At 44.6% G+C, this 24,985-nt stretch overlaps 1 protein-coding gene across 16 annotated transcripts in view; it reads right to left on the bottom strand.

Moving 5' to 3' along the window:
• Nucleotides 1-24,985, bottom strand: part of AKAP13 (A-kinase anchoring protein 13) — a 208,370-nt gene that overhangs the window by 94,507 nt on the left and 88,878 nt on the right. For 15 of the 16 annotated variants that reach the window (XM_061371313.1, XM_061371301.1, XM_061371302.1 and 12 more), the window contains 3 exons: nucleotides 15,328-15,511; nucleotides 5,861-6,050; nucleotides 80-2,960 (listed from right to left, as the gene is read on the bottom strand). In XM_061371313.1, the coding sequence (XP_061227297.1) occupies nucleotides 80-2,960; nucleotides 5,861-6,050; nucleotides 15,328-15,511 (3,255 nt within the window). The remainder of the gene's footprint in view (nucleotides 1-79; nucleotides 2,961-5,860; nucleotides 6,051-15,327; nucleotides 15,512-24,985) is intronic. The other variant, XM_061371311.1, reaches the window with a different exon arrangement.

Below are 24,985 nucleotides of genomic sequence, written 5' to 3'. Positions count from 1 at the left end.
CTTCTTTTGCCTCCGAAACACTAGAGGCACACCTACAAAGGGAAAACTAAAAAGTAGGAAGCCAACTGATTTCTCCTACCTGTAACAGGCTCAGCTCGTTGCACTGCCGGGCTGCTGCTCCTCTTCTTGGTCAAGGAACTTACATCCACTTCTCCATCAAGGCTGGCTCCCACATCCACTGCAGCCTGGGGCTCAAGCCCCACTTTCTCTGTGGCTGGCAGTTCAGGGGAACAAGGGGTCTCTGCTGCAAAAACCACTGCATCAAAACTTTTCACCATTTTAGGACCTTTATCCAGAGACGAGCCACCATCCGCCGCAACCAAACTCTTCACTCCCACATTTTCCAGTGACTCAACAGCACGTAAACGGCACGAACACGGTGAGAAGGGCGATGCAGGTACAGCTTGGCTTTGCTCTCCATTGGGCTCAGCTGAGACCTCCCCCTGAGCTGCTTCTGCAGCAGGACCAGCATCGGTCTCACTGACAGGACAAACAGTGTCAGTGCTGGAGTCGCTGTCACATGTGGGCTCCTCTGCAATGGGCTGAAGCGCTGCGCGAGGAAGCACGCTTTCCTTATCCTCCTGCTCTTCTGGATATGCTGCAACAGGAGGTACTGCCACCTGCCTTAACGCTTCCTTACCCTCACAGGCATCGCTCGTGGCTCCCATTCCTGACGCATCCTTTAACTCAGAGGTGCCGCTGTATGGGGAGGTTTGTTGCAGGGCTTGATCACGATCATGCTCCTGGTTCAGCCCTGTATCTGGACCAGGGCTGCTCTCCACACCCGGTGACTCACCTGCTGATGCAGGTCCGTGCATGATGCCTTCTCCTGCACCCACTGCCCCAGCCTTGCACACTTCTTCAGCACAGACTGCCCCTTTCAGCCCAGCATCCACATTGCTGCTGCTTGCCACAGGCCCCCCCTTACTGCAGACAGAGGGTTTCACAGCAAGAAATTCCTCCAACAAAACCTGCTCCCTGCCACTTGCACAGGCCTCCTGCTCAGGCTCAGCTTTGCCTCCTTCAGCCTGCTCTGAGAGGCTCTGCTCTGGAGACCCCTCATCCCCTGCATGGTCCCCAGGCCACCCAGCAACAGCAGCTACACTGCCATGCTCCCCACAGTGCTGCCAGGCCAGCTCTGCCGAGCCTGCCGCTGCCACCACTGCTTCCTGGTTTTGTTGAGGTTCTCCAACGTGAATTGCAGAGGGTGTGCCCGCTAAATTATCCTCTGCACAGTCAGTGCCCTTGGCACAGGGAGCTAATCCAGGGTCATTACCTTGCAGAGCTGCCTCCTGCCCGAGAGGTGCCACTGCAGCATCTCCCTCCTGACTCACAGAGGGTCCCTCTCCTCTGGGTGATTCCATCTCGCCACTCAGCCCCTCCTGCTCCAAAGTACTTCCTGCTATCTCAGTTTGTGCAGGCTCTTTTTCTGTCAGGCATGTGCTTGCATCCTCCGGAGGGAGCGATGTAGGCTCTTGTTTGCTCTCTTGAGCAGCATCCGGTTTGAAGCTGTTGCCCATTTCATCTTTAACAACAGTTTGATCAGCACAAGGGCAACCGCTAGCAACTTCCTGACCTCCGCCCGAAGAATCTGCGCTTCCTCCATCTCCACTGCTGCTGCTATCAGTTCCTACTGGCTCCTCCTCATGGGCTTCGCTGCCCTCCATTGCTTCAGCCACACGCTCAGTGACCTTATTGCTCTCCTGGCCACATGCAGGTTCTGCACTGCTTCCGTTAGATCCACCAATATCATCGTTTTCAGGTTTAGCATCAGGGCCATCAGTTTCTACACTGTCTTCCAGTGAGGGCAAGCTGGACTTCCTATCCATGCAACCTGCTTCCACCTGCTCTTCTTGCTCCCCACTCTTACCACTGCCATTGATTTCCAAACCAGGAGCAGGTTGTGATGCACAGGCAGGAACCTTCACCCCATTCACTGCTGGCAATGCTGCCTCAGTGCTCACAGTAACATTCCGACTTGCTGTGACATGGGCATCACCTTGGCTTTCCAAGAAGCCACTGTTTACTTGATCAGTGCATGAGTCTGCTCCAGTCTCCTTGTTATCAACAGTCTTGCACAGGTCAGCAGAGAGCTCTCCAGTGCCAGCATCTGCATGAGTATCATCACATGCAGGTATCACTCCCACATCTTCATCCTCCCCATCTGCACTCTCAGTACCATTAAAAGCACTCAGTAAGGGCTGAGCAGAACTGGCTGACTCTTCCTTAGCTGGCAACTGCTGTTTTAGGTTTGCAGTCCTGCTTTCACCGGCCTCAGCTATCCCATCCTCTGCCTGCTGCTGGCCCGCAGCCCTCTCTGCTGCCCCTGCACAGTTCCTGCACTCAGTTTGGCCCATAGCCACATCCACGCCCCCCAAGGAAGCTGGGGCTTCACCTGCAGTTTCAACCACAGAAGCAGCTGAATGCTCCTCAGCACCTTGCGCTTCCTGATGGGGCCCGTCTTCACCACACAAGCCAGCTTGATCCAGAACAACTCCAGCAGATGTCATTCCAGCTTCCTCATTTGTATTTCCACAGGATGGAAGATTTACGGCACCGTCTGCACTTGCAAACAGGCTCCCTGTGCAGTCCTTCTCATGCGATGCAGCCCCAGAGCCTTCAGCGGAGGTCAGCCCCTCCTCTTCCTTTTTACTCAACATCCCATTTTCACTTTCACAGAAGCACTCTGGGTTCTGTGCATCCCCCAGGCTCAGCAAGTCATTTGGCACATCATTAAAAGCTCCCAAACTCCTGCTGTTGCATCTCTCCTCCTGGTGGGTTTGGTCTGAGAGCTGCCCAATGTCCAGATGAACAGGATCGGATGGACTTTCCTGTCTTCCTTCTCTTGCCAGTTCTTCCAGGCTCTGTGAAGTAGTCGTTGGGTGACCATCTGGCTCTGCCCCCTTAGCACAGCTGTCTCCAGAATCTCCCAGCACAGGCTCTGAATGCTGCCTTAAACTCTGCAACAACACAAAAACAAAATGAGATTAGTTTGCTCTGTCACACATTTACACTGCCTCCACCACGCACAAGATCTGTGTCTACATAATCCCACCCCATGCAACTCCTGCTGCCTCTGAACCTCCTCTACCTGGTGCTGACTGGGACAGAGTTACAAACATAACAAAGTATGTTATGTGTTGGTTTTGTTATGCAGTAATACTGAAATCCTTAGAATGAGAGAATGGAGAGCATCTGGAGGTCATCTAGTCCAGCCTCCTCGTGAAGCTGGACTATCGCCAATGAAATCAGGTCAACCAAGACTTTATCTTGCCAAGTCCCCAGAGATACTTCTCCCGTGATGGAGTACCAGCACCATTCTGGGCAACCTGTTCCCATGCCACACCACCCTCCCACGAAGAAGCTTTTCCTACCAGCCAGCCTGAACACCCCGAAGGTGAAATTCATCCCTCTACCCCCTTGTGACACCATCTGCCACCACTGAGAACTGGGATATTTGTAATTGCTCCTTGAGCAGCTGTAGTCATATTTCTTGAGTGCACTTAAATTCAAGATCAGTAAACGGCAGAATTTAGTCTATCAAATAATGCAAACATACACCTGCCTAGTGCCAAAGGGCTTGAGCAAATGATGCTCAAGAGCAAATTCAGATCCCTGCCCAATGGCACTCCCCAGTTCTCATCAATATTGCTCAATTTTGTCCATATTGATGGAAACAATGCTTCAGACACGGGAATGGGCTGATGATGTCCAAACAGGACTAACTAACAGTGTAATCTATTCCTGATAATTGCATGCATAACTGAATATCTGAAATTTATGTCCCAAATAATTAAATATCTAAAATTTATTTCCTAAATAATTAAATATCTGAAATTTATTTTCTAAATGGAAATAAAATCCAGAAAAATCTGACATACTATTTAAATTACTGCCTGCGTTACCATGGAGCAGCAGCAACATATTTAATTCCTTATCTGCATTTTCCTTCCAGAGCCTGCTTCATCAAGGATTCCCCAATCTTTTAATAGTTTGACACAATCAAACCTTTACTTAAAACCCCTCATCTGTTTCAATATCTCCTTGTTTTATTCTCTCTCTGCAGCACACAGATGTTCACATCTTACAAAAAGTGACTACTTCAAAGTAATGAGTGACCTCAATCCTTCAGTGCACACCCTGCAGAGCTCCCTTGATCTACTTGGGGTTCTGCACCATAAGCTTGCAGATGTTATGATGGCTTCCCTCTCAAGGGCCTGTGACTCTCCACAAATACAAAACCCCAATGAACTATTTCAGTTCTGTTACTTTTTGCATCTGTTTGTAAAAGTAATCCCCAAAACCACACGCAGCCTCGCAGCCTAACTTAGGTCCCTAAGTTAAGTTTTAAGGTCCATAAGTTTTAAGTTCTCAGAGAAAAAGAATTTCATACCAAAAATATCAGCTTAAACACCTCTTTTTTCCCCCAAATTCTAAAATGGCCAACATGTTAATTGATGCATCACAGGGAACTTCTGGATATTGCACATACAGGAAGTAGTTAAAATCATCCCTGCTACGTTGAGGATATTGTGTTTACTCATCCTTCCATGCTCTGAGGTTTGCAAGCGATGAGCACAACTGAATCACTGACCAGTAAACATACTTCTGCTGTTTGCCAAGAATCTTCTATCAAAATATTCCAGCTACCCAGCTCCCATTTATGCTGCCACCCAAGACAGGTTAGCATCAGAGGCAGGCAGCATGGTACCTCCATCCATCATGTGGCACCAGAGACGGTATGCAAGGCTCTGCATGCGGCAGTACCCACAGGCTGCTGCTATTATTTGCAAGGGCAAACAAACAGGATCCAACAGTGTGCTGGCTGTCTGATGGCTATAACCCTGCAGCGCAGCATAGATACTGTGATGCTGGTTTCCAGCCAGGATCAGACAGACACAGACAACACAGCCAGGATGGACAGACAGACACAGTGATGCTTGCTTGAGAGGGTCCATGGCAGCCCCAGCATCTTCACTGTGAAATCACTCTGCCAAGAGCCTGAAACACAGAACCGTCTCCAAAGGAAGCCAACTGTCTTTTGACTGACCCAAAATGAACCTAAATGAAATAATTACAGGGCTGCTTTCCAAATTCAAATCAGATTAGATGTGAAGCGAAACAGTGCTGGAAAGAAAAAGTCTTTTTCTGATTTCATTGTCAGGCAAAATGTACCCATCTGGCACTTGCACGAACAAACAAGCAGCAAGCTGGATGTGCCAGCCATGCTTTAGTGTCTTTTGATGGAAAGAGGAAATGATTTCATAGTTATCCTGGGTTTGCAACTCATGTTATCAGCTCCTGTTGAGTTCAGGAGTAATTTCCCAGGAGTTTCACCTGGGAAGGGTGAAAACAGCTCAGGGTGGCCCACACCTCAAGCTCCCCCCCAGCCCACTGCCTGCAGACAGCAATTCTCCCCTTCCCTATTTAAAGGAACAAAACCAGCTTGTTATTTAGATCCCACACCTCTGTAACAGAGCTGATGAAGGAAGACCCACAGGTGATGTCAGCTGAGCAAGACATGGAGCCATTTCTGAGAAGGCGCACAGAAGTGACCTGCTGGTGAGGGATGGGAGCAGAGAGAGCCCACAAGGCCAAGCAGAGCCAGCCTTGCACAGCCACGAACCTGATTCTCTTCTGAGAGACAAAGTCTGATGCCTAATACAGCTTTACCAGATCTCCCCATGCTCAAACAGAAGAAAATAGTCAGGTGTCCACCTGGATGTTTGACAGTGACATCCAGAGAAAACATACAGGTAAATATGCCCCTGTAGGGTGCCTACATATGAAGTCCTCACCAGATGCCAAGCTGCAGCCAGCCAGCTCCATTTCTCTTTCATCACCTCACCCTGTTCCTTACCATGTGCTGATGGCTCTGCATGTGCATCTGAAGGTGCCGTATGTCGCTCTCCCAGTTGGCTGCTTCCCCTTCCTTGGTTTCAGCCGTCAGCATGTAAACATCAAGTCCACGGTGGTGCTTCACGCTGTAGTCCCCTGAGTGCACAGTGTGAGACAAGGTGCTCCAGGAGTCCGGTTCCCTGGCTTCCTCTCTGCAACAGAATAAGCACAGGTTAATCTGCAGGCAAGGAGGGATGCTGCATTGCAGGACACGCACGCTGTTCTTCACTCTGGACATCATCTAATCAACGGCCTGAGCAGAACAGAGCACAGGCTCCAGGGCCAGACAGACAAATACACACGCACACTTCTTGGTCTTGAAAATTAATGTGATTTAGAGTTAATGCCACCCATGAGCTTTATTTCACAAGGTCCTTCTCAGGTAAAGACCTGAATTTTATTCCCAGACTATAAGAGACTGGAAGCAAAGGGCACAACAATTGCTTTGTAAAGTAAATTTATTGCAGGTGAAGATCACCAAAGCAGAACAACAGACACCTGAAAGACACAACTGCAGGGACAAGTTAGAAGGAATGAGGATAGTCATGATGCAGACGCTACAAGTTCTACACCAAAACCACACGCTACTTTGCTTCACAAACACCCAACAGCCACCAAATCATAGCAGTTCTTTCACTCCTGAAATGAATTCAGCTTGCTTTGTGAAACTGCTTCTGTGCAAGGTCTCAGTATTGTGAGACAGTTGTCCTGCAGCACTGTCATGCATTTTTGTATTACCAATCAAAAGGAAAGAAAGGAAAAAAAAGATGCTATTATAGGTCAGAATGAAAGAATACCTCAGCAGTTACCTGTATTCAATAGAAATTTCTACTCAGTCATCTCTTTTTGAATGTCAACCCCTGATTTGCACAAGCTTGTGACTCAACGCAGTAATTCTTCAGGTCTCACCACGCTGCATAGCAGCTCTGCTGCCCCTCTGAGGGGGTGAGCAAACACTTATTGAGGTGTTCATCTAAAGCTTCAGGTTTACAGATTTCATTCTGAATCAGAACTGATTCAGGAAACCCAAAAGCTATTTTAATCAACCCAGGACAGAGCAGCTCATACAGCACCACATCAAGCCCTGCATCCCGCTGGAGAGATGCAGACCCAAGAAAGAATGTTATCAGAAAGAGGGCTTACAGTGACCTGCTCAGGGGTGTGAGAAGTGGAAACTTCTGTCTACCAGGGCTGCACCTACTAGGTTGGGGTTAGACTAGATGACCTTTAAGGTTCCCTTCCAACCCAAACTATTCTATGATGCCCCTTCCCCATCGTGGAGACCAGCCCCTGTCACAACAGGTACCCCCAGATCTCCCTTTGCAGCCAGACATCTATCTAGAAGGGAGAGAGCTGTGATTGCATGCAAATGATTAGTAATTCAAGAAGGTACATATACAGCAAGTATTAACACGGTAAAATTGCACATAGATTTCAGCATCAATGCTGATGGGTTTCTTACTGTAGAAATAGCCAATCTTTCTAATAGTCTACCTAGGAAACCACAGAACTCTCTCTCTGGGAAGCCAAGCAATTTAGAAAGCATAATGAGCAAGTTATGATCAGCAACAGGAATGGGAAGAATAAGATGGGAAACGGTGGGATGCTTCACCATATGACAGAGAAACCTGTGCAGATGAGGGTGGTTGCAACCTCTGTCCCTGCTCTGCCCCACCACAACCACCCTCCCCCTTCTGTGACTCATTTTGGGTTAAACCTGCAAGGAAATTCAGACAAAGCAAACCTCTGACTTCAGCCATTCACCATGTAACTCAATTGACTTCAGCAGAATTACTCCTGATTTAAACAGAATCAATATTTCCATAGAGAAACAGAAGGAAGTGTCCAGCTCTTGGTGACAATCAGTATAAACCCACAGAGGCACCAAAGTCAGCTGAGACATTACAAGTGACTAAGGAAATGACCTTCCTTTATCAAGGAAACACAAGAGATTTCTGTCTGGAGTGTTTTTCTTTTCAGCTGTCATACATGAGAAACCACTGTCCTCAGGGCCACTCTCAGTACAACGAGGCAGTCAGCACAAACCCCATGTTCACCCACTCATGGGAACAGCATCAGCCGGCTTAAAGAACAGAGCACTGTGAGTCTGCTCCACTTTCTCATCAGCTTCAAGGACACTTATGAGCACCTTCAAATCATCACCCCCAAAGCAGCCTGAATGACTTCAGCCTTGAAGGACCCTCAATGGCTTCAAACGCCTTTGAATCTGGAGCAAGATGACAGGCAGAGTTTGTGCATGCCAACCCCTCCTGCAATCTGCCACCGTCACACGGAAGGCTGGATCAAATAATCACTTCTGCTTACAAAGATAGCAATTCCTTTTCATATTCAAGCTGCTGATCTGTGTTACTCTCTATAAAAGGCTTTAAACCTTTTGAAAAACCAAGATCTTTATTTACTTTTCACTATGAGGGTGCTGAGGCGCTGGCACAGGGTGCCCAGAGAAGCTGTGGCTGCCCCATCCCCGGCAGTGTTCAAGGCCAGGTTGGACACAGGGGCTTGGACCAACCTGCTCTAATGGAAGGTGTCCCTGCCCATGGCAGGCAGCTGGAACTGGATGAGCTTTAAAATCCTTCCAACCCAAAGCAGTCTGGGATTCTATGATCTAAACCCAATACATCTTAGAAATTTGACAGAACAGAACTTCAATGCTATTTGCACAAGTATAGAGGTAACAGAGGTTTTGTACAGCCTGATCACACACACAATCTTTAGTGACACACAAAGCACTAGTGCACACAATCACTTTCTTTCTCCTCCTTGCTTCTGTAACCACCAATACGCATAGTATAGGTAACCCACAAAACGTGCAACTAGAATGTGCTAAAGTGGGTTAAAAGAAATTGACTGTTTGTAGATGTTAAAGATACTTAAACACAGCATTCATACTGCAGGTGTTTGAAGTATTCCAAATGCCCCAGGAAAGTAGAAAAAAGAGTTTCTATATAAGCAAATTGTATAGATCACCTGCTAATTTGAATACTTTTGATGTTGAACTAAAGAGTTAAAGTTCACCTGATGCAGAAATGCTGACTAACCCCTTATGGTGCTTTACACCAACATGAACTGCAGTGGGTACAGACACTGAACTGATTTCAGAATTGCATAACCTGCCCTTCACTATCAGATCAAATATTAAACAACTGGGTTCAAAATCCTTAATGCTGACTTCTCAGCCCATTGACCAATAACACACTATACAGTAGGAAATCACACAAGACAGAAAGCTGGCTTGGTCCTTCAATGGCTGTTTGAAGATGCACCTATTCTAAGAGAGCACATCGAGCATTTCCTATAGCCTGGTCAGGATGCGGAGCTGCAGGTCCAACACAGAACTCAATGTCAGCTGGGAATCTCATCAGTAAACAGAAGGAATTTAAGGGGAAACTATGAAACTCAAGAGCAGATGCCATCTGTTGCATTTTAAATACAAACGCAGCAGTGGAGACTGCTTCATCAAGTGATTTTTTTCTTTACAGCTAAAAACAGCACCTCAGATCAGGACAAGTGATGTGGAAGGAAGACTTGTCTCTGCAGAACATCTCCGTATGCTGCAAGCGAGCATGACAACAGACCCGGTAACAGAACCCTGGAAAATCACCTGCCTGCATTTTCTATATATGTCCTGATATGGAGCTGGTCTATCATCACCACTTACCAACCACACAGGGCTGTTCAGGGCTTACGGCTCCTGCCGTTTCTCGTATCACCTCTGGATAAGGATTGCTAAGGAGGGGAATCATTTTCTTCTCATATCTCACCAAATCTTCTTCTCAAATCTCTTCTAAATCTCTTTTTCCTGCTGCTCCTCACAGGCCTGTTCACATGAAACTCATCTCCCAGAACTTCCAGTTTCCAAGCTGGATATCAGAGATAGTAAAAAGCTGCTTCCACCACACGGGCAAAGCCGCTTCTCTCTTCTATATTCAGAGGTGGATGCATACAAAACAAAGCAGAGGAAGGAGCCAACGAAAACACAAGCCTTTATCAGGATGTGGGAAAATATTAGGAAGTCAGTAAAAGCTGGAGCATGCAGTGGATGAGTAGGTGGAAAACAGAAACACAAACTCTTCCTGCTCCATCATGTTCACACCTGGTTCCCCCTGGTTCCCCCAGCTCCCAGTCTGCTCCTCTGTTGTGGCCAGAAGAAACCCACAGCACCTCAGCATCTTTCTAATCATGATGATCAATGAAACAACGATGTTTCAAATGATAAAGTTCAGCAATACACTGCCACAAAACCAGATCCTGTCAGAACACTGCTCCTCCCATGCTTTTGTAGCTAACAAGCATCTTCTTAACACACAGATGCCCCATCAAGTCCTCTTCACTGCCATTCTAAGGTCTTTGAATCCCCCTGTAAGTGTTAACCTTGCACCAGCAATTACAAAGTCAACTGTTCTCATCTCCTATGTTCTGTTCTCAGACGGCAGCAAGCCACATACTACACCTACTCCCCGGGACCCTGAATAGCAATCAGGACACTTTGTGGACTGGTTTGGGGTAGAAGAACGGAAGGAGAAACATCAGCATCGCTTCAATAAACTCTCCAGCTCCTGATTTTGCTTAGCCAGAAATAGAATGAAAAATATTCATAGCATCACCTGCCAGTGTGGTGGCAACCTCCTGGCCACTTGCATGTCCCTGCTGTGTCCTGCTTGTGCTCCCAATACTGGGAGAACTGAAGTAAGGAAGGACTCACAGTCTCACATGCTTGGTTTCCACATCACAGTAATGGCAGGGATGCATACAGGGAAGGGGGGTTCAGCCTATACACCCTCAGTGGTACAAGCAGACTGTTTACATGACCTGTCACTGAAGTCACAGCAGTCAGCAATGTTTTCAGCCCCAAGAAAGCAGTGCTTTTGGAAAAGCCTCTGTGCTGCAGATGACTCTTTGCCTATGCAAAGGCTGAATATAATGGAACAACCTAACACCAAAATTAAATGAGAAATGTCCCATCTTTAACTATCATCCTGACCACACTAAGATCTCTCCACTGAATGTGAACTGGACACTTTGGATATCAAACACACACCTAAAGGACTTCCTAATTTTGGGTGCAAATAAATGAGGTACCAGGCAAATCACCTTGCAGCTCTGGCTCAGAAAAGAAGGAAATTGTATTCACTTATAAAAGTAAAGCTATTGAAGAAGCATCCTCACTTGAGAGGCACAGACTTCACCAATTACTTACGTAAAATCAGAACAATAGCAAGTGACAACCATGGACTGCAAAACTCCCACAAACCCCTTCTGCTCCCAGTGAGTTATTCCTCGTGTGTTCATTATAGCACTTCAATTTTGGAAATACAGACTTGTGCTGACTGACAGTTACACTGAGCCACCTGGTTGTTACCAGGAGGTCTGAAGGAAGCGCAATCCCAAAGCTGTGCAGAAAGTGCTTTATAGCAATAAGCAAGCAGAGAAACCAGCAAAAGCAGAACTAGTGTTACAGTAAAGAAAATCAGGGTTACAACTCTGAAACGTCTCTTTGCAGGGATTAGAAAAAGCAACGCGTGTTTTTATGGGCTTTACTTTTCTCTCCCCTTTTGCAGAGGACATAAATCACTCTCAGCTGTGAAGGAATACAAGCATTTGGTAAGAAAAGCAGTGCTTTTGGGTTACAAGATGCAACTCCGCTCTGCAGAAATGAAATCAGAAATAAACCCAGCGTGTGTTGTGTTTTACAAAGCAGTGTTTCCAACTTCCCTGAAACACCGCACGCCCGCTATTTCTTGGAGCCATTTTCCTTGCCTGACTTCCAGAGCATTGGAGAACATGGAGCTGGCAGGCGGATTATGTTACTACACCAAAGAGCATTTACAAACATCGACTGCAAACTGCAGCTGTCCTCTTGTAGGGGCCAAGTTACTCACACGGAGCGCACTACCCGCCTGGGTAATAACCCATGCTGCCTCTTCAGAGCCAGCCCTTCTCCAAGGAGCAGAGCAGCCCAGCTCTGCCAACACCCTCCAGCCAGACTGCCCAATTCAAACACAGGCAAGCAACAGGCTGCAAGGAAGGACCCTTTGCTTTGGAATTCACTTCTAGCAGGCTCAAACGGTTAACATTGAGAGAGGCTATGCAGCCTGCCTGGTTTCCAAAGCTTTTTCATAGAAGATAGTTTATTTAAGTTGTAGCTTGATTTGTAGTTAAATTTGTATTAAAAAATAAAAATAAAAAACAAAACACAAAAAGCAACTGTTAACCAAGCTGCTAGCAAACGACCAAGAATATACCTAGAGAAAATCCTCATATATATGTATATATAAGTTCCACCCACTTCAAAAAAAACCTCCTGCCCTTATGCACTGCCCTATTCCATTTGCACTGCACAACAATGTTCACTGTGCATAGAATTACAGAATAGTTAGGGTTGAAAAGGACCCTGAGATCATTCAGTGCCAACTCCAGTGCTATGGGCAGGGACATGTCACACTAGACCATGTTGCCTAAGGCTCTGTCCAACCTGGCTTTGAGCACTGCCAGGGATGGAGCATTTATTGGTTCTTTGGGTAACCTGCTCCCAGTGCCTGTTCCTCACAGTAAAGAACTTCTTCCTTATATCCAACCTGAACTTCCGTTGCTTAAACCCACCACCCCTTGTCTTATCACTACAGTCCGTGATCAAGAGCCCCTCTCCAGCATCCTTGTAGGCATCCCTCAGATACTGGAAGGCTGCTATGAGCACACAGCTTCTCTTCCCCAGGCTGAACAGCCCCAACTTTCTCAGCCCACCTTCATACGGTGCATGTTTTAATCTCGAAGATAAAACAAGCACACTAAGGAACGACACACAACTGATAAAAAAACACTGCTACCAGCATCCTGCTCTCCAACCTCACTGATTCATGTGTGCTCTATCACAGCTCCTCAGATCGGTCTCAAAAGCATCAACAGATGCGCCTTTCCTGCCAGAGGATGCAGAAGCCAGCGCACAAGCTTGAGACTACAGAAATTAATCCTTTAGGGTTACAAAAGTGAAATAGGAAGAGTGTTTCATTTTTTGACATGAAGAACTGCAACAGCTGAAAAGGGAAAGCTCATCTGATAAACAGAAACTCCCAATGTCACCAGTGCAATTGGGTTTGGAGGAAAATATTTACACTGTGGCTGAAGCGAGCTGCTTTGCAACCAAATCCCAGCAGAACTGCAACAGCCGCTTGCAAATTAGTAAGCAAGGGAACAATAACCCCCCCCATGGATAATGCAGCACAAAAGACGCTGCATTCACTTATTTGGCATAGTGCAGTTTAATGACTTGTGAAAACAATGACTCCTTTGCACGGGCATTGTTGCTGCTCTGCGTTCTGCTGAGTGGTACGAGCTGCGCGCCAAACTTGCGTGCATGGATTAGACTGAGTGCACATAAGCAGAGCACAGAAAAGAGGTTGCACAGTGTCCACTGTGTTTTCACAGTACATAAATGACATATACTCTCTTTACGGAATTTGCTTTTCTGTATTTTGAAACTCAGTATTTCTCCTCTCAATAGCGATTTTCAAGCTTCAATCCCATCTTATTGCTGAAAATGATAGTATAAATATCTCTGCTGGGGCATCAGGATGTGCCTGTTTTGCAGTTGTCACCTTCCTATGGTGAAGGGCTGTGGCCATCCCCATGTCACACAGTACTCCCACCACTGTCCCATTGAGAAAGGGGTCCATGACCTCCAGCATCCATAGATTTCTGTTTGCTGGGCTGCATGGAGGTAGCAGGATTTTCAGAGGCATGTAATGTGTAATATATACAGGATATACTAAGAAGAACAGGAGCTGGGATTTTGATGGTAGCATTACTGAAGTTGCTAGTGTCTTATTTTCAAAGATGAACTGTAAAGGTCACCAGAGAAATCCCTTGGATTACACCAGCAGCATCCATAAAAGGGAATGGCACACGGCAATGCCACATAACCCAAGCCATCTTCTCCACTAAGTGAGAACTGCCATTACAGTACTGGAACCAGTTGTGAAATACTCCACCAAATACATGAATAGCTGTTGTAATAGTATTTTTTACTTCCTATTTCTTTTTAAATGACCAGCTACGCACATACTCAGACTGCAGTGTTTGCTATAATAAAGTTTTGGCCAACTTAAGCTTCTTGACAGTATGAAAAGACTGTTAATGTGGTTAGTTTCACCTTGGAGAACTTTGCTCCAGATACAGGATGAATTTGCACATTCCAGCTTTACAAGAAGGAGGAAGAGTTGTGTGTTTTCACAGCATGCCTGTTAAACTCAATGGAGAAAACAGTAACACTGTTATCACCTCTGTATTAATTCCAGCCAAAGGTGGCAGAAGAACAGGTTTGAGTATAGTTCTTGTGCCACCCCACACCTTCTCCTTCACCCTCACATTGCATGTGTTTGGTTGAATTTAAAGATGAAACTTAAACACAGTCACTCCAGCAACACAGGTCACACCTTCTGCCCTCTAACACTGCCCAACAACTATAGAAAGCAGAGTAATTTACAACCTGCAATGGAGAAATGTTGCATGATGACACGGACAACACAGCAGACGCCTAAACATGACACCGGGTCACTCAACCTAAACCCCAAGTATCTGAAAAGCTGACTCAGAAAAACAAAGGTAATTACAAAGCTTAAGAGAACCAGGCATCAGAATAATGCACATGCAGACCCAGTCTTTCCTTCTGTACAAATAACACCCTTGGGACTTACTTACGCTCTTTGTCTTTACTAGCCTCACCTTTTAAAGCTAAATCTCCAGACATTTGCTGTTCAAAAGGAACTTGTCATCTACTGAGGGATTCCTTTTAAAACACCGCAGTAAATGCTCACACCACTAGTTACTTGCTATGAGTGTGAAACATCTGGCTGCTTCTCAAGACCACTAAGAAGAGAACTGTTTCTGCTGTTAAATACTTGCATTAATTCTTACCTTCACTCTTTACTGATGCTGGTAAAAACCTCTAACAAGATTCTGCCTTATTTCAGTATCATTATCAATTACCATTATTTCATTTAACCAAAAAACTCCCAATCTATAAAGTAAGAACACAACAGTCAACCACCACCACAAAGCCCATTGGCTCCCCTCTTTTGGGCAGCTGTGCTAGTTCACAGAAAAGCCTTTTCACTTATGTTTGTAAAAGGTCTTAATGAGTTGCTATTACAGTGACTGACTTTGGGCTTTAAGAGACAGCTGGAAGCAGAACACTGTGCAACAGAAACAGAGAATAAAACAATACGACTGCATTTCTCCTAAACCCCAAGGACCTGCCCCCATTCCTGCTAGCAAGAAAGGTAAAAGCAAAATTACGCCCAAATTGCTTTTAGGGGTAGAGTTTAGCTCTTGGGTACTCTTCAGTGACGACGTGCAAAGACAAGCATGACACAGAATGGAACACTAGCAGAGGAACCATCAAATCATCCTTACTCTGTCAAAAGCTGGTGCAGCTTCTGGTAGCCCCTCTCCAAGGCCAAGCTCACAGGCGTTGCCCCTTCGTTGTTGTGGATGCTGAGAGCTCCTCTTCCCCCCGGCTGCTGGAGCAGAAACCACGTCAGCCGCAGCAGACCCAGCCTCACCGCAAAATGCATCAGTGTTTCCCGAGGGATGTTCTCTGGGAAGAAACAAGAAGGGGAAAATTAAATAAATGGGAATTTGTAGGCTGTGGGTTAGGTGAATGCCATACCCCACCTCCCAGAAACACCACACATAACGGCTGGCATGGAGCTGACAGCCCAAAAGCCACGGAACCTGCAGCACCTGGAAAAACACACTGCCTGCCAATATCCAGGAGAGACCAGTAGTTTAAAGCGAGGGACGTGTTACAGTGGGACTGGAGGTGCTTAGGACCACAGAAGTCAACGTGAAAACAGCACTGTTTTATAAACAGCCATGGCAAAGGCCAAGTTGCAGCGCTTCCAAACAGAACCTGGCATGGTCGGATGGGATTTTCTAGATGCCCAAGCCTTCTCCTCACACACCCAGGGCCAGGTTTTAGAAACAGAGAAGTTTTGTTCATTAATGGGATGCTGATTTGTCCCAAGGCATGAAAAAGATCAGTTACATTTGAAGCACAAACCTAAAGCAGTCAGGGAAAAGAACAGTTTAACTTCTCATGCAGACAAACTAAACGTGAGGATTTTGCTTTCCTGATTTAATTACGCCTCAGACCAGCTTTCCTCAGCTTTACACAGTAGCTCTATTGCTCTGAGTAGCAGCATTTATAAACTAGCAACCTCCACTGCTGCTTTTTATGTTTAATAACCATGACCTTCTAATTTGGTAGAAGGCACTCTTGAGCCTAAAGCTTTCATCTCAGAAAGAGATCCCCCTACTCTAAGAGCTGCAGCCCTTGAACAACGCTCTGAAAAGCTTCAACCAGAAATGAGCTCCAGATGCACTGCTGAAATACAGTATTTTCAGTTCAAAGCCTGTTACTTCTGTATGGAAGGCAAAAGCATGAGGGTTAAAAACAACCTGTGAGAAACAGAGATTTGTTCTTTTAATTAACAAAGGATTTCAATATTGACTGGCAGCAACAACACCACCACAAAAGCACCAGCTGGGTCTCAGTAAACCATGCCAGGGAGCACACTTGGTATAATACCTTTAGTATCATAGCAATGATTTACTGGGTTATTAATTTGGTTGCCAGCCAAACCTATACAGCAGATTTAAAAATGCAAGTACATGATGGCTTTAGGGTTTACTTTTTCCTCCCTCAAGTAGTATATGTCCAAGAGGAATCACTTCAAAGCACTGTTGTTTTTCTTGCTTACTTGCTTTCTTAAGGGACATCATTAAGACCTTCAGTGCAAAACAAAGCCAAAATGGGCAGTTCCTCCCTACCTGACACACAATTTTTCCCAAAGTTTTTTGATCCAATTCCTGAAGAACTAATCTGTACTCGAGAACCAAAAGCTTTCTGGCAACATCTCTCTTCCGAATGACTCCAAAATTAGGTCTCTGGGCTACAAACCAGTCCTTCCCTGCTACGGCCTCTTGATTACCGTAAAGGGAAACCATGCTGTCCTGAATACATGAGCATGTCTGAATGGAGGTTCCAGCTGATCAAAGAGAAAGGGAATAGCTGCGCTCACTCCGAAGCAAACTCCCAGCCTGTGGGAGAGTAATGACAAGGATTTGGGCATTAAATGCTATCAAGTGTAACAATTTAGAATTAACAACACAACAAGGTAGTTAATCAGCAGCCTTGAATTTAAAGGAAAATGAAAAATAGCACACCATGTAGACAGACATACAGGAAAGGCTACCAATGAAGCTGCAAAACAAGGAAGTGTGGTACAGGTAGTCAAAGAGTGAAAGCAGATACCCAAGGTTTCACTCAGTGTACTTTACCTCTACACTGGTACAGTCAGTGTACACTCAGTGCACATTCCCTGTACACTGGCAGAGTCAATTAGGATAATTAAAGCAGAACAACTCTTCCTACTGAAATGCAGGAAGCACAAAAGCACTCCTGTTGGAGAACAGGACTGCCCTGCGAATAAAGGATGTGTTGCACTGCTCTGACCACATCTGTCCTAGCACAGGATCTCCTGTTCTAGCTGCTTTGTTCAAAGGGAAGATCATCTTCCTATTTAAAACAGCCCTGCAGAAAAAACTGAGCAGCACAGACCTGCAAAGCATAAGCATGTGTTCCTGGACCAAAATGCTGCTTCCTAGTTCAGCTGAGAGCCTTACAGTTAGATAGAAGCATCTTCTACTCACCAACTTATGGCTCACCAATAAACACAGATACCAACTGCATGTTCTGGAAGATGCAGGCAAATACTCATCCTGTCCCCGATCCAAATGGGTACCCCTCTCTGTCCCATATTTCCACAGACAAAATGCTCTCTCCCAGTTGTCCCAAATGCCCATGTAATGTGCTTGGATGATTGCAACTTCTGAAACCCACCTTTTCCCCATTCTTTTAAAACAACCTAAAAGATTATTTTCATTACTGGACACAGCAGTTCCAGCATTTAGATGTAGGTGTATGCAAACGTAACTGAACTGAAAGTGGCCCTGCCCCAATGCCTTTGAGCAACGACGTGCGCAGAAGACCTGTACAAGAAAACATGGCATGCTGCCATCCAGAACATATTACACGTACAAGCTCACTATCCAGGGCCATTTGGAAGGCTCTGCCTAACATACATACTGGCATGAGGCCATCCTAACAGATGGGCACAGATGATGGCAGTGAAGAGACAAAGTACTGTACATACAACAACTGCAGGGGCCCCAGGCAATGGCCTTAGAAGGTTCTGGAGTGTGCAAAACTTGCATGGCTACAAATAAAAAGGCGTGTGCCATCTGTGGGCTGGAGTAACTACTAATATATAACCAAAAATACACCTGTTAGGGGATGGTGTTGCTCAGAACAAGATGAGAGTTGGTCTGCATCAGGTACATAGTGTTGCTGGATGGAGAGGATGATAGATAGAATCATAGAATCATAGATCCCTGCAGCCTTCCTGACTTTGACAGGATAAAGCTTATAGCACAAAATGTTGGAAACTTCAGGGTCTTGTCATGGTGCAATATGCATGTTCCAGGCATGGAAGAGCAACCAAAGCTTTGACATGCAACAGCCAGAGCTCCTTTTCCTACCACATATCAAGCACAAGCTCCTCATCTTAAAATGGCTGCCCATGGAATGTCAACAAAAAGCTTCTTGTAATTAGGAAACTGTGGAAATACAAGGCACACACTATTGGAAAGGCCAAGGTTGTTTTGTTCCATCCTCGTTTCCTAGTAATAGGCAAGAGTTGAAACATATGATTATTGTCCCATAATGGCAGGGCACTCTAATCCAGCTGGCAAAACCTAGGGCTTCAGATATATTATTTTTACATCTTTTTTTTTTAGCTGTGACATATGAACAGACAGTTTATCTGCGTAACTAAGGACAAAATTTCCATAGAAGCCTGTCAAATGTACTGTGCTAATGGTAAAGGATTAAGGTTTAAGGTACTATTAGCACAAAACAAATAAGCACTGAAGAGGGGGGGGAAAAAAAGAAGTTTGGGTATGACACATCCAAGAAAGCACAAACTGTTCCTTCAAGTACAAGCTCTCATTTTAATCCTGATTAAATAACAGAAGAAAAATACTGTTCCTTTTAAAAGCCACTATATGGAGCAACCCACACCTAACAGTTTATCCTCCATGCCCTGAGACATCTCAAGAAACAGCCAGCCATGGAGTGGTTAGCATCTCCTGCTAGTCTCCCCGTGATGCTGATCTTCACTTGGTGCTCACCCAAAATCACATATACTCAGCAATTTTAAGATCTACCATCAAATCTAGTCTCAAGATCTTGTTTTCTGCTCAAAATGTTCTCACTGCTCAGCTCGATCCTTGAGAAACAAGGGGAACAAAACCCAGAAGCAAGCTATCACTTAACACTGATGTCCTAGAGGAAGGCTCCGGCAGACAACAGGACTGAAGAAAGGTCAAGGCAAAGATGATGTGCTTGGAGTGATGAGTTTAGTTGATAAAAAGACGTGTGGGTAATTCCTTTATTTAATCTAGTAAACAAGAAATTTTCCAGAGGACCCCAAAGGATTTTCCTGTCCCCATTCCCACTAGTATCAAAGAGAACAGAAACTTTCTCATGCCAATGATTCCTCAGCCACAGTCTGAGTACACTGCCTGAACAAGATTTTCTTCTTCCCATTTTCCACTGTAGAGGATATTAAATATAGGTACGGAAAAGATTTCTTACATCTTATCAAGGACTACAGCTGAAAAGACCACTTGGCACTGCTGACACAGAAAAGCTCATTCCCATTTATATCACACAATCCTTTATCAGAGGGCAAAGAAGGCAGCTTGGAAAGGATATGGAACCCAACCAAAAAAAAACCTGTAGCCATTACATTGAAAGGGTTCAACTAGAAACTAGAAATAGTGCAGCAAATGAACAGATTAAAGCTTTTATATCTGAAAAACATCATCAGCTGCTTATCTTTAACATCCTCCCATGGAAAAAAAGTGTTAGCTCCAAATAATCTGATTTCCTTCTACTATTTCTGAAAGCTTTTTGAAGTTTTTTTTCAGGCTTTTTTTCTTCCAAATAAGGCACTTTTTGGGGTTACTTTATCTATTTCTACTTTGTCTCTGTTTCAGGCATTTTCTGTTTCTGTCTAAAACCCAAAATGATTTCTAATCATGGTGACACTCATGCTTTACACTGAAATCCTACTGGGTTTGTAGGTGAAGTTATTAAACACCTAACTCAAATCCATTCAGGCTATTTCAAGCCAGAGCATAGCACTTCCCTCTCTAAACACCTCCTATCTGGTAAGCTCAGGGAGTTTGATTTCTCAAGCAGTATTTACTGCACATGGATGTTTGTTCTGCAGCACTTCTGGGAAGCTCTACATATTCAAGACATCACTGTGTTCCTGAAGCTAAGGAGCTGTTAAGTGTCTTATCTAATGAGGTGGTCTCCTGGTTATCTGTTGGTAATCGTGGCTGACTATCAAAGGGACTGTTTCTCCTCAGGCTCCCAAGGGAATGGCTCCATGTGGTTGATCACCACCACCCTCTGCCAACATTAACCAGCTCCTGCAAGGTTAGAAAGCTCACACAAAAAGGCTCAGAAAGCTCACACAACCAACACTGGAACCATAGCTCTGGGTTTTACCACTTATTTTAATGACAAAACCAAAAACACTGTTTCCTCAAAGACTTTGTCAGAGTATTACTTAAAACATATTCTGAAAGTGACCTGTTTACTACTGATAGTTAATGCAAGGATTTAGTTAACTCAAGGATTTAGGTAACTCAGGCTCTCTAAGCTTTTCATACATGAGCCTTGGATCCTCCCTAATTCTTTCTCTGCCTTTTCCCCCCCTCACTGCCACACAAACAAGCCACGCTCATTACTCACACCTCCAAATACTGTGCTCTGGTTTTCTAGATAGCTTATTTTCTCTCCAGACATTTAAAACAGAAAAATCACAGTCCTGTATTTACATTGCATAGATCCTCAGAATACATACTGCATTTTGATTTCTAGATATGAATGGGTAACAATCTGTTCCATTTAAACAACTGCCTTTAAATGCCACTGAGAACAGCAAATTACCCTATTTTTGACAGCAGTTAAGAACTATGTTCTTCAGAACATTAGAGTGCCCTTGTAATAATTAAGATGGACATAATGACATGGCACCTGAAAGTGATGCTGTGTCTGGAATACCATGGTAACAAGAGTAATCCTTAATTATGGATATTCTGAAATGGTGGATGCCGCTTGAGTTCATACAGATGGCCAGATAATTAAGAGCAAGAACCTGCAATCTCCTACTGCAGAAGGACAGTGCATGGCTGGGGAAAGAGAACAGCCCTACGGATAAAGCTGTCCCAGAACAGAAGTGATGAGGAGTGCAGCTTGCAGGGAGGAGGTGAGGACATACTTGCCCAAGGGGCTTTCAGACACACTACCTGTGTGAGCTGTCATGAGAAGTTTGAGAGAATAGCTTTTATTTATATATATAAATTGTATTTATATATATAAAGGGGAAAATATTCCATAACGGAATTGTTACCTACTCCTTATTAAAGTTAAATCGGGATCAAATCAGAATGGCAAAGAAACAAGGAATTTGTGCAAGAGCATCACCTTTTCACAGAAAAGCAAGCAGGAAAACCTGTGAGACCACAGATACATATTTTAAGAGACAGGATTCTGTTTTCTGAACTTGCTTTTTCCATCAGGATTCTTGATGTCCAGCCACTGTTCTCCATCACCTGAGTGTTACTGTCAATGGTGAGACCAGGCTGGGTACCATGCTCCACACCGCTGGCTGCTGAGCTAAAAGCTTGTCATCAAAGCCCCAGTCCTACAAAAACACAGTCTGGTGTTAAATTTGGCACAAAGGGTTCATTCAAATCTTTCAGGTCCAAACAAGTCCACTTTTTTTTGAATGGATTTTGGGAGAAGAACTAAGGACTTTTGACATATTTAGTCTTTTATGCTGTACCAGAGTAATATAAATCGGTAAATATTTGAGTTTGAGCAGTGTTAACCAAATACCTACAATAGTATTACTGGAAGGAGTAGATTAACCAATGCTGCTCAGTGCAGTTAATTTTGGGTCAGTTTCTTTTTAAGCAATAAAAGCCTTTCCTGTTCTCGAACAGTGAGGGGAGAAAGCAAATGAGACTACTGCAAATGGACGTAGCAGGGTTTTGAAAATGCCCCGATGAAAACAGGAGAAAAGGTTCGTTTTATTTTCAATCTGTTTTAATGAAAATGATGTCTAAAGAGATAACAGAGGAACAAAAGTAAAAACAGCCTAGTGTTTAAAAGATTAAGATTACTGATGCTAAACAAACTTCTCTTGTCAGATAGCAACAGCTAACTTAAGTAGGTTACAAGCAAGCAAAAACGAAGGGCACTGGAATGTTTGCAGATGTCCTCCAGCAGCTTACAGTAATTGCAGAGATATTTCTAACCTGCAGCTGAAAGGACATGCTGTATGACCATACCATACCTTTAATCTTGAGCAATGACAAACTCTTAAAGAACGAAGACCTTGGTTTGGTAACCAAAACATAAGCAAGTAGATGATGCTCACATAGATTTGTCCACAGTAATCCTGCACTTTCCATACTAAAAAATCGAACTTACTAATGTGTTAGAAAAGAGAATAGGGGGAGATACTGCAGCAACGTGAGGAACAATCATGGATGAACGTAAACCACTGAAGATCATTTTAATGATGTGATCACCAGTGCGTGGCACCCAGGAGCACACAGGGTTTGATGTGCCTCCTCTTCACTGGGATAGACCTTAACCACACACTGCACTGCACACACCTACCAACACAAAAGACTAAACAGCATCAGCAGATGGAGCTGGGTGGTAAGTTTCAGCAGCTTCTCTGACCTCTGAGGTGTGTGATGCACTAACTCCCTGTACCCTGCTCAAAGACTGGGGTGCAGGTAAAAGCAAGGAGAAGCCTCTGTATAGAGCTATCCCCTCCCAAAACCAGCACAAAGTTGTGCTCGATGGTGGATCATCTACCCAGCTTCTGCCTGCAGAAAGGCCATTACTTCCCAACTGCTTTCATAAAAGCCAGACTCCTACTTCAGTCCTTCAAAACAACAATTTGTAAACGTGCTTGACAGCAAGGGCCATCTCAGAACAGCAGTTCCCCATCAAGCTGCAGCACTCGAGCTGGCTGAGGCTCCCAGCTCGCTCCGGCGTTCAGAGGTTTTGTTAAACAGCAGCGTTTTGTTTCCGACCCACAAGGGCCCATAGAGACATGCCAGCTTAGAGGCAGAGCTCAGAATCTTTCAAGAAGGGATCTGACATTTCCTTTTGTTCTCATTTCTATAGTATTCTCTCCTTTGAGAAGGTTATTTGAAGTATCTGGTGCTGACATTTAGCAAAATGTGAAATATGAATTCGAATAGCTGTTCATAGGTAGTGACACAGACCCACTTGGAGAAGCACTGGACAGAATATGTTTAATTGTCCCAATTGCTCCCTCAGTTTTGATCCTTGCTGTGCTTTTCTCTCTCCCACACACAAATTAACCCAGAAGCATCAGTACAGGGGTACTGTGTTTTACCACTGTGTGTTTTCTAATCTAGTGCTCAATCATAAATGAGGGAGATCTCTTCCATCTTGCTATAGCAAAACAGAGTTTCGGGACCAAAAGGATGCCTACATTTGCAAATCTTTCCTTTCACAATGACAAAAATCCCCCTCAAACTCCCTATAAAATTATCTCACTGCAAAAAAGTTACCAGATAAATCTGGCATTAGCAAAAAAGCTGATCAGCAGAGAAAGACCAAGAAGTGAATAAACTGTCCTTTTCCAGCTATTTATGGAAGGACTCACTGCTAGGAAACAGTTTATAGCACTGTTCTTGGATAATAGTTGCATTTAATGTCATTATATTTACTTACTCATTTATACTTCCATCTACCAAAACCTCACCACAAGATGCTAAAACACTCAGCGTTACAGAGCTCCCCAACGCCACTGTGGGTGCAACTGATGCTCTACATGACATTAGCATTCAGAGCCCCACATGATCCAGGTACATAAATGCACACTGAGCAAATCAATGTAAATCTTATATCCTGTTTTCTCTATGTGCTGACTTTCCAAATAATCAAAATCAAAACCAGAAACGGGATCTCAGCCTTCCTGCAAAATCAGCAGCAATTCAGAGCTTCAATCAAAGTCTTCAGTGACTTAAGATCACTTCGACTGGATTTTTATCACTTCAACCAGAAACGTCTGCATAATCACAGCTTGTTTAAATACAAACAAAGCATCAGTGTAAAAAATACCAAGTGTTTATCTCCTTGTAAACATACAACAGCAACTGAATTTCTATCCAGACACCATTAAATATGATCCAAACCCTTTAACATCTGCTAACACTGCTGGGATTGTCTGTCTGCGTATTCACGTTTCCAAAAGCAGTCAGCAAGCTGGTGAAAAACAAAGCAAGAAAGTCTCCCGCAGAAAACCCTGTTGCAGTAGGCAGAACTGAACCTCCTGCACTGAGCAAGCCACCATCCCATCCTACTGAAGTGTTTATGCCACTGCATCCTACAAAAGATAAAAGATGCCTCACTCCCTAAGTGAAACTATTTGGTAAAGTACCCTGAAAATTCACAGCACGGATTTGTACCCACTGGAAATAGCTCCCCAGCCCTTCAATATGCTCCCTTAAAACTACCCTGGGACAAAAAACTGCAGAACTCCAAGGACACAGACATGCCACAGCATCCCAAACACTTCTGCTTCAGCAGTCACCAAAGACTTAGGGCCAGCCTTGGGGTTTACTCATCAGCATTCAGTAGCCCCCACTGCTTTGGTTAAGGGTCAGGTTTTCCCACCTTCACCTTCTTTCACCTTCAAAATCATGCAGGCTCATTTTGAGGAATGCCTGTGTTTGCCTAGTTGGTGTGCAACCAGGGATGCCATCCCAATCCTCAGGGGCAAAGCCCCAACTTCTCCAAGGAAAGTCAGATATCTATTTTACACATTACAGTCACTTTGCATCTGTGCTATAAAACCAACACTTACCAAAAGCGACAAAT

The sequence above is a fragment of the Neopsephotus bourkii genome, unplaced genomic scaffold, assembly GCF_033783945.1.
Source record: "Neopsephotus bourkii isolate Nb327-2 ecotype Australia unplaced genomic scaffold, CSIRO-AGI_Nbou_v1 NB_1572, whole genome shotgun sequence".
Taxonomy (NCBI): Eukaryota; Metazoa; Chordata; class Aves; order Psittaciformes; family Psittacidae; genus Neopsephotus; species Neopsephotus bourkii.
This window is presented reverse-complemented; position numbering and strand designations above follow the sequence as displayed.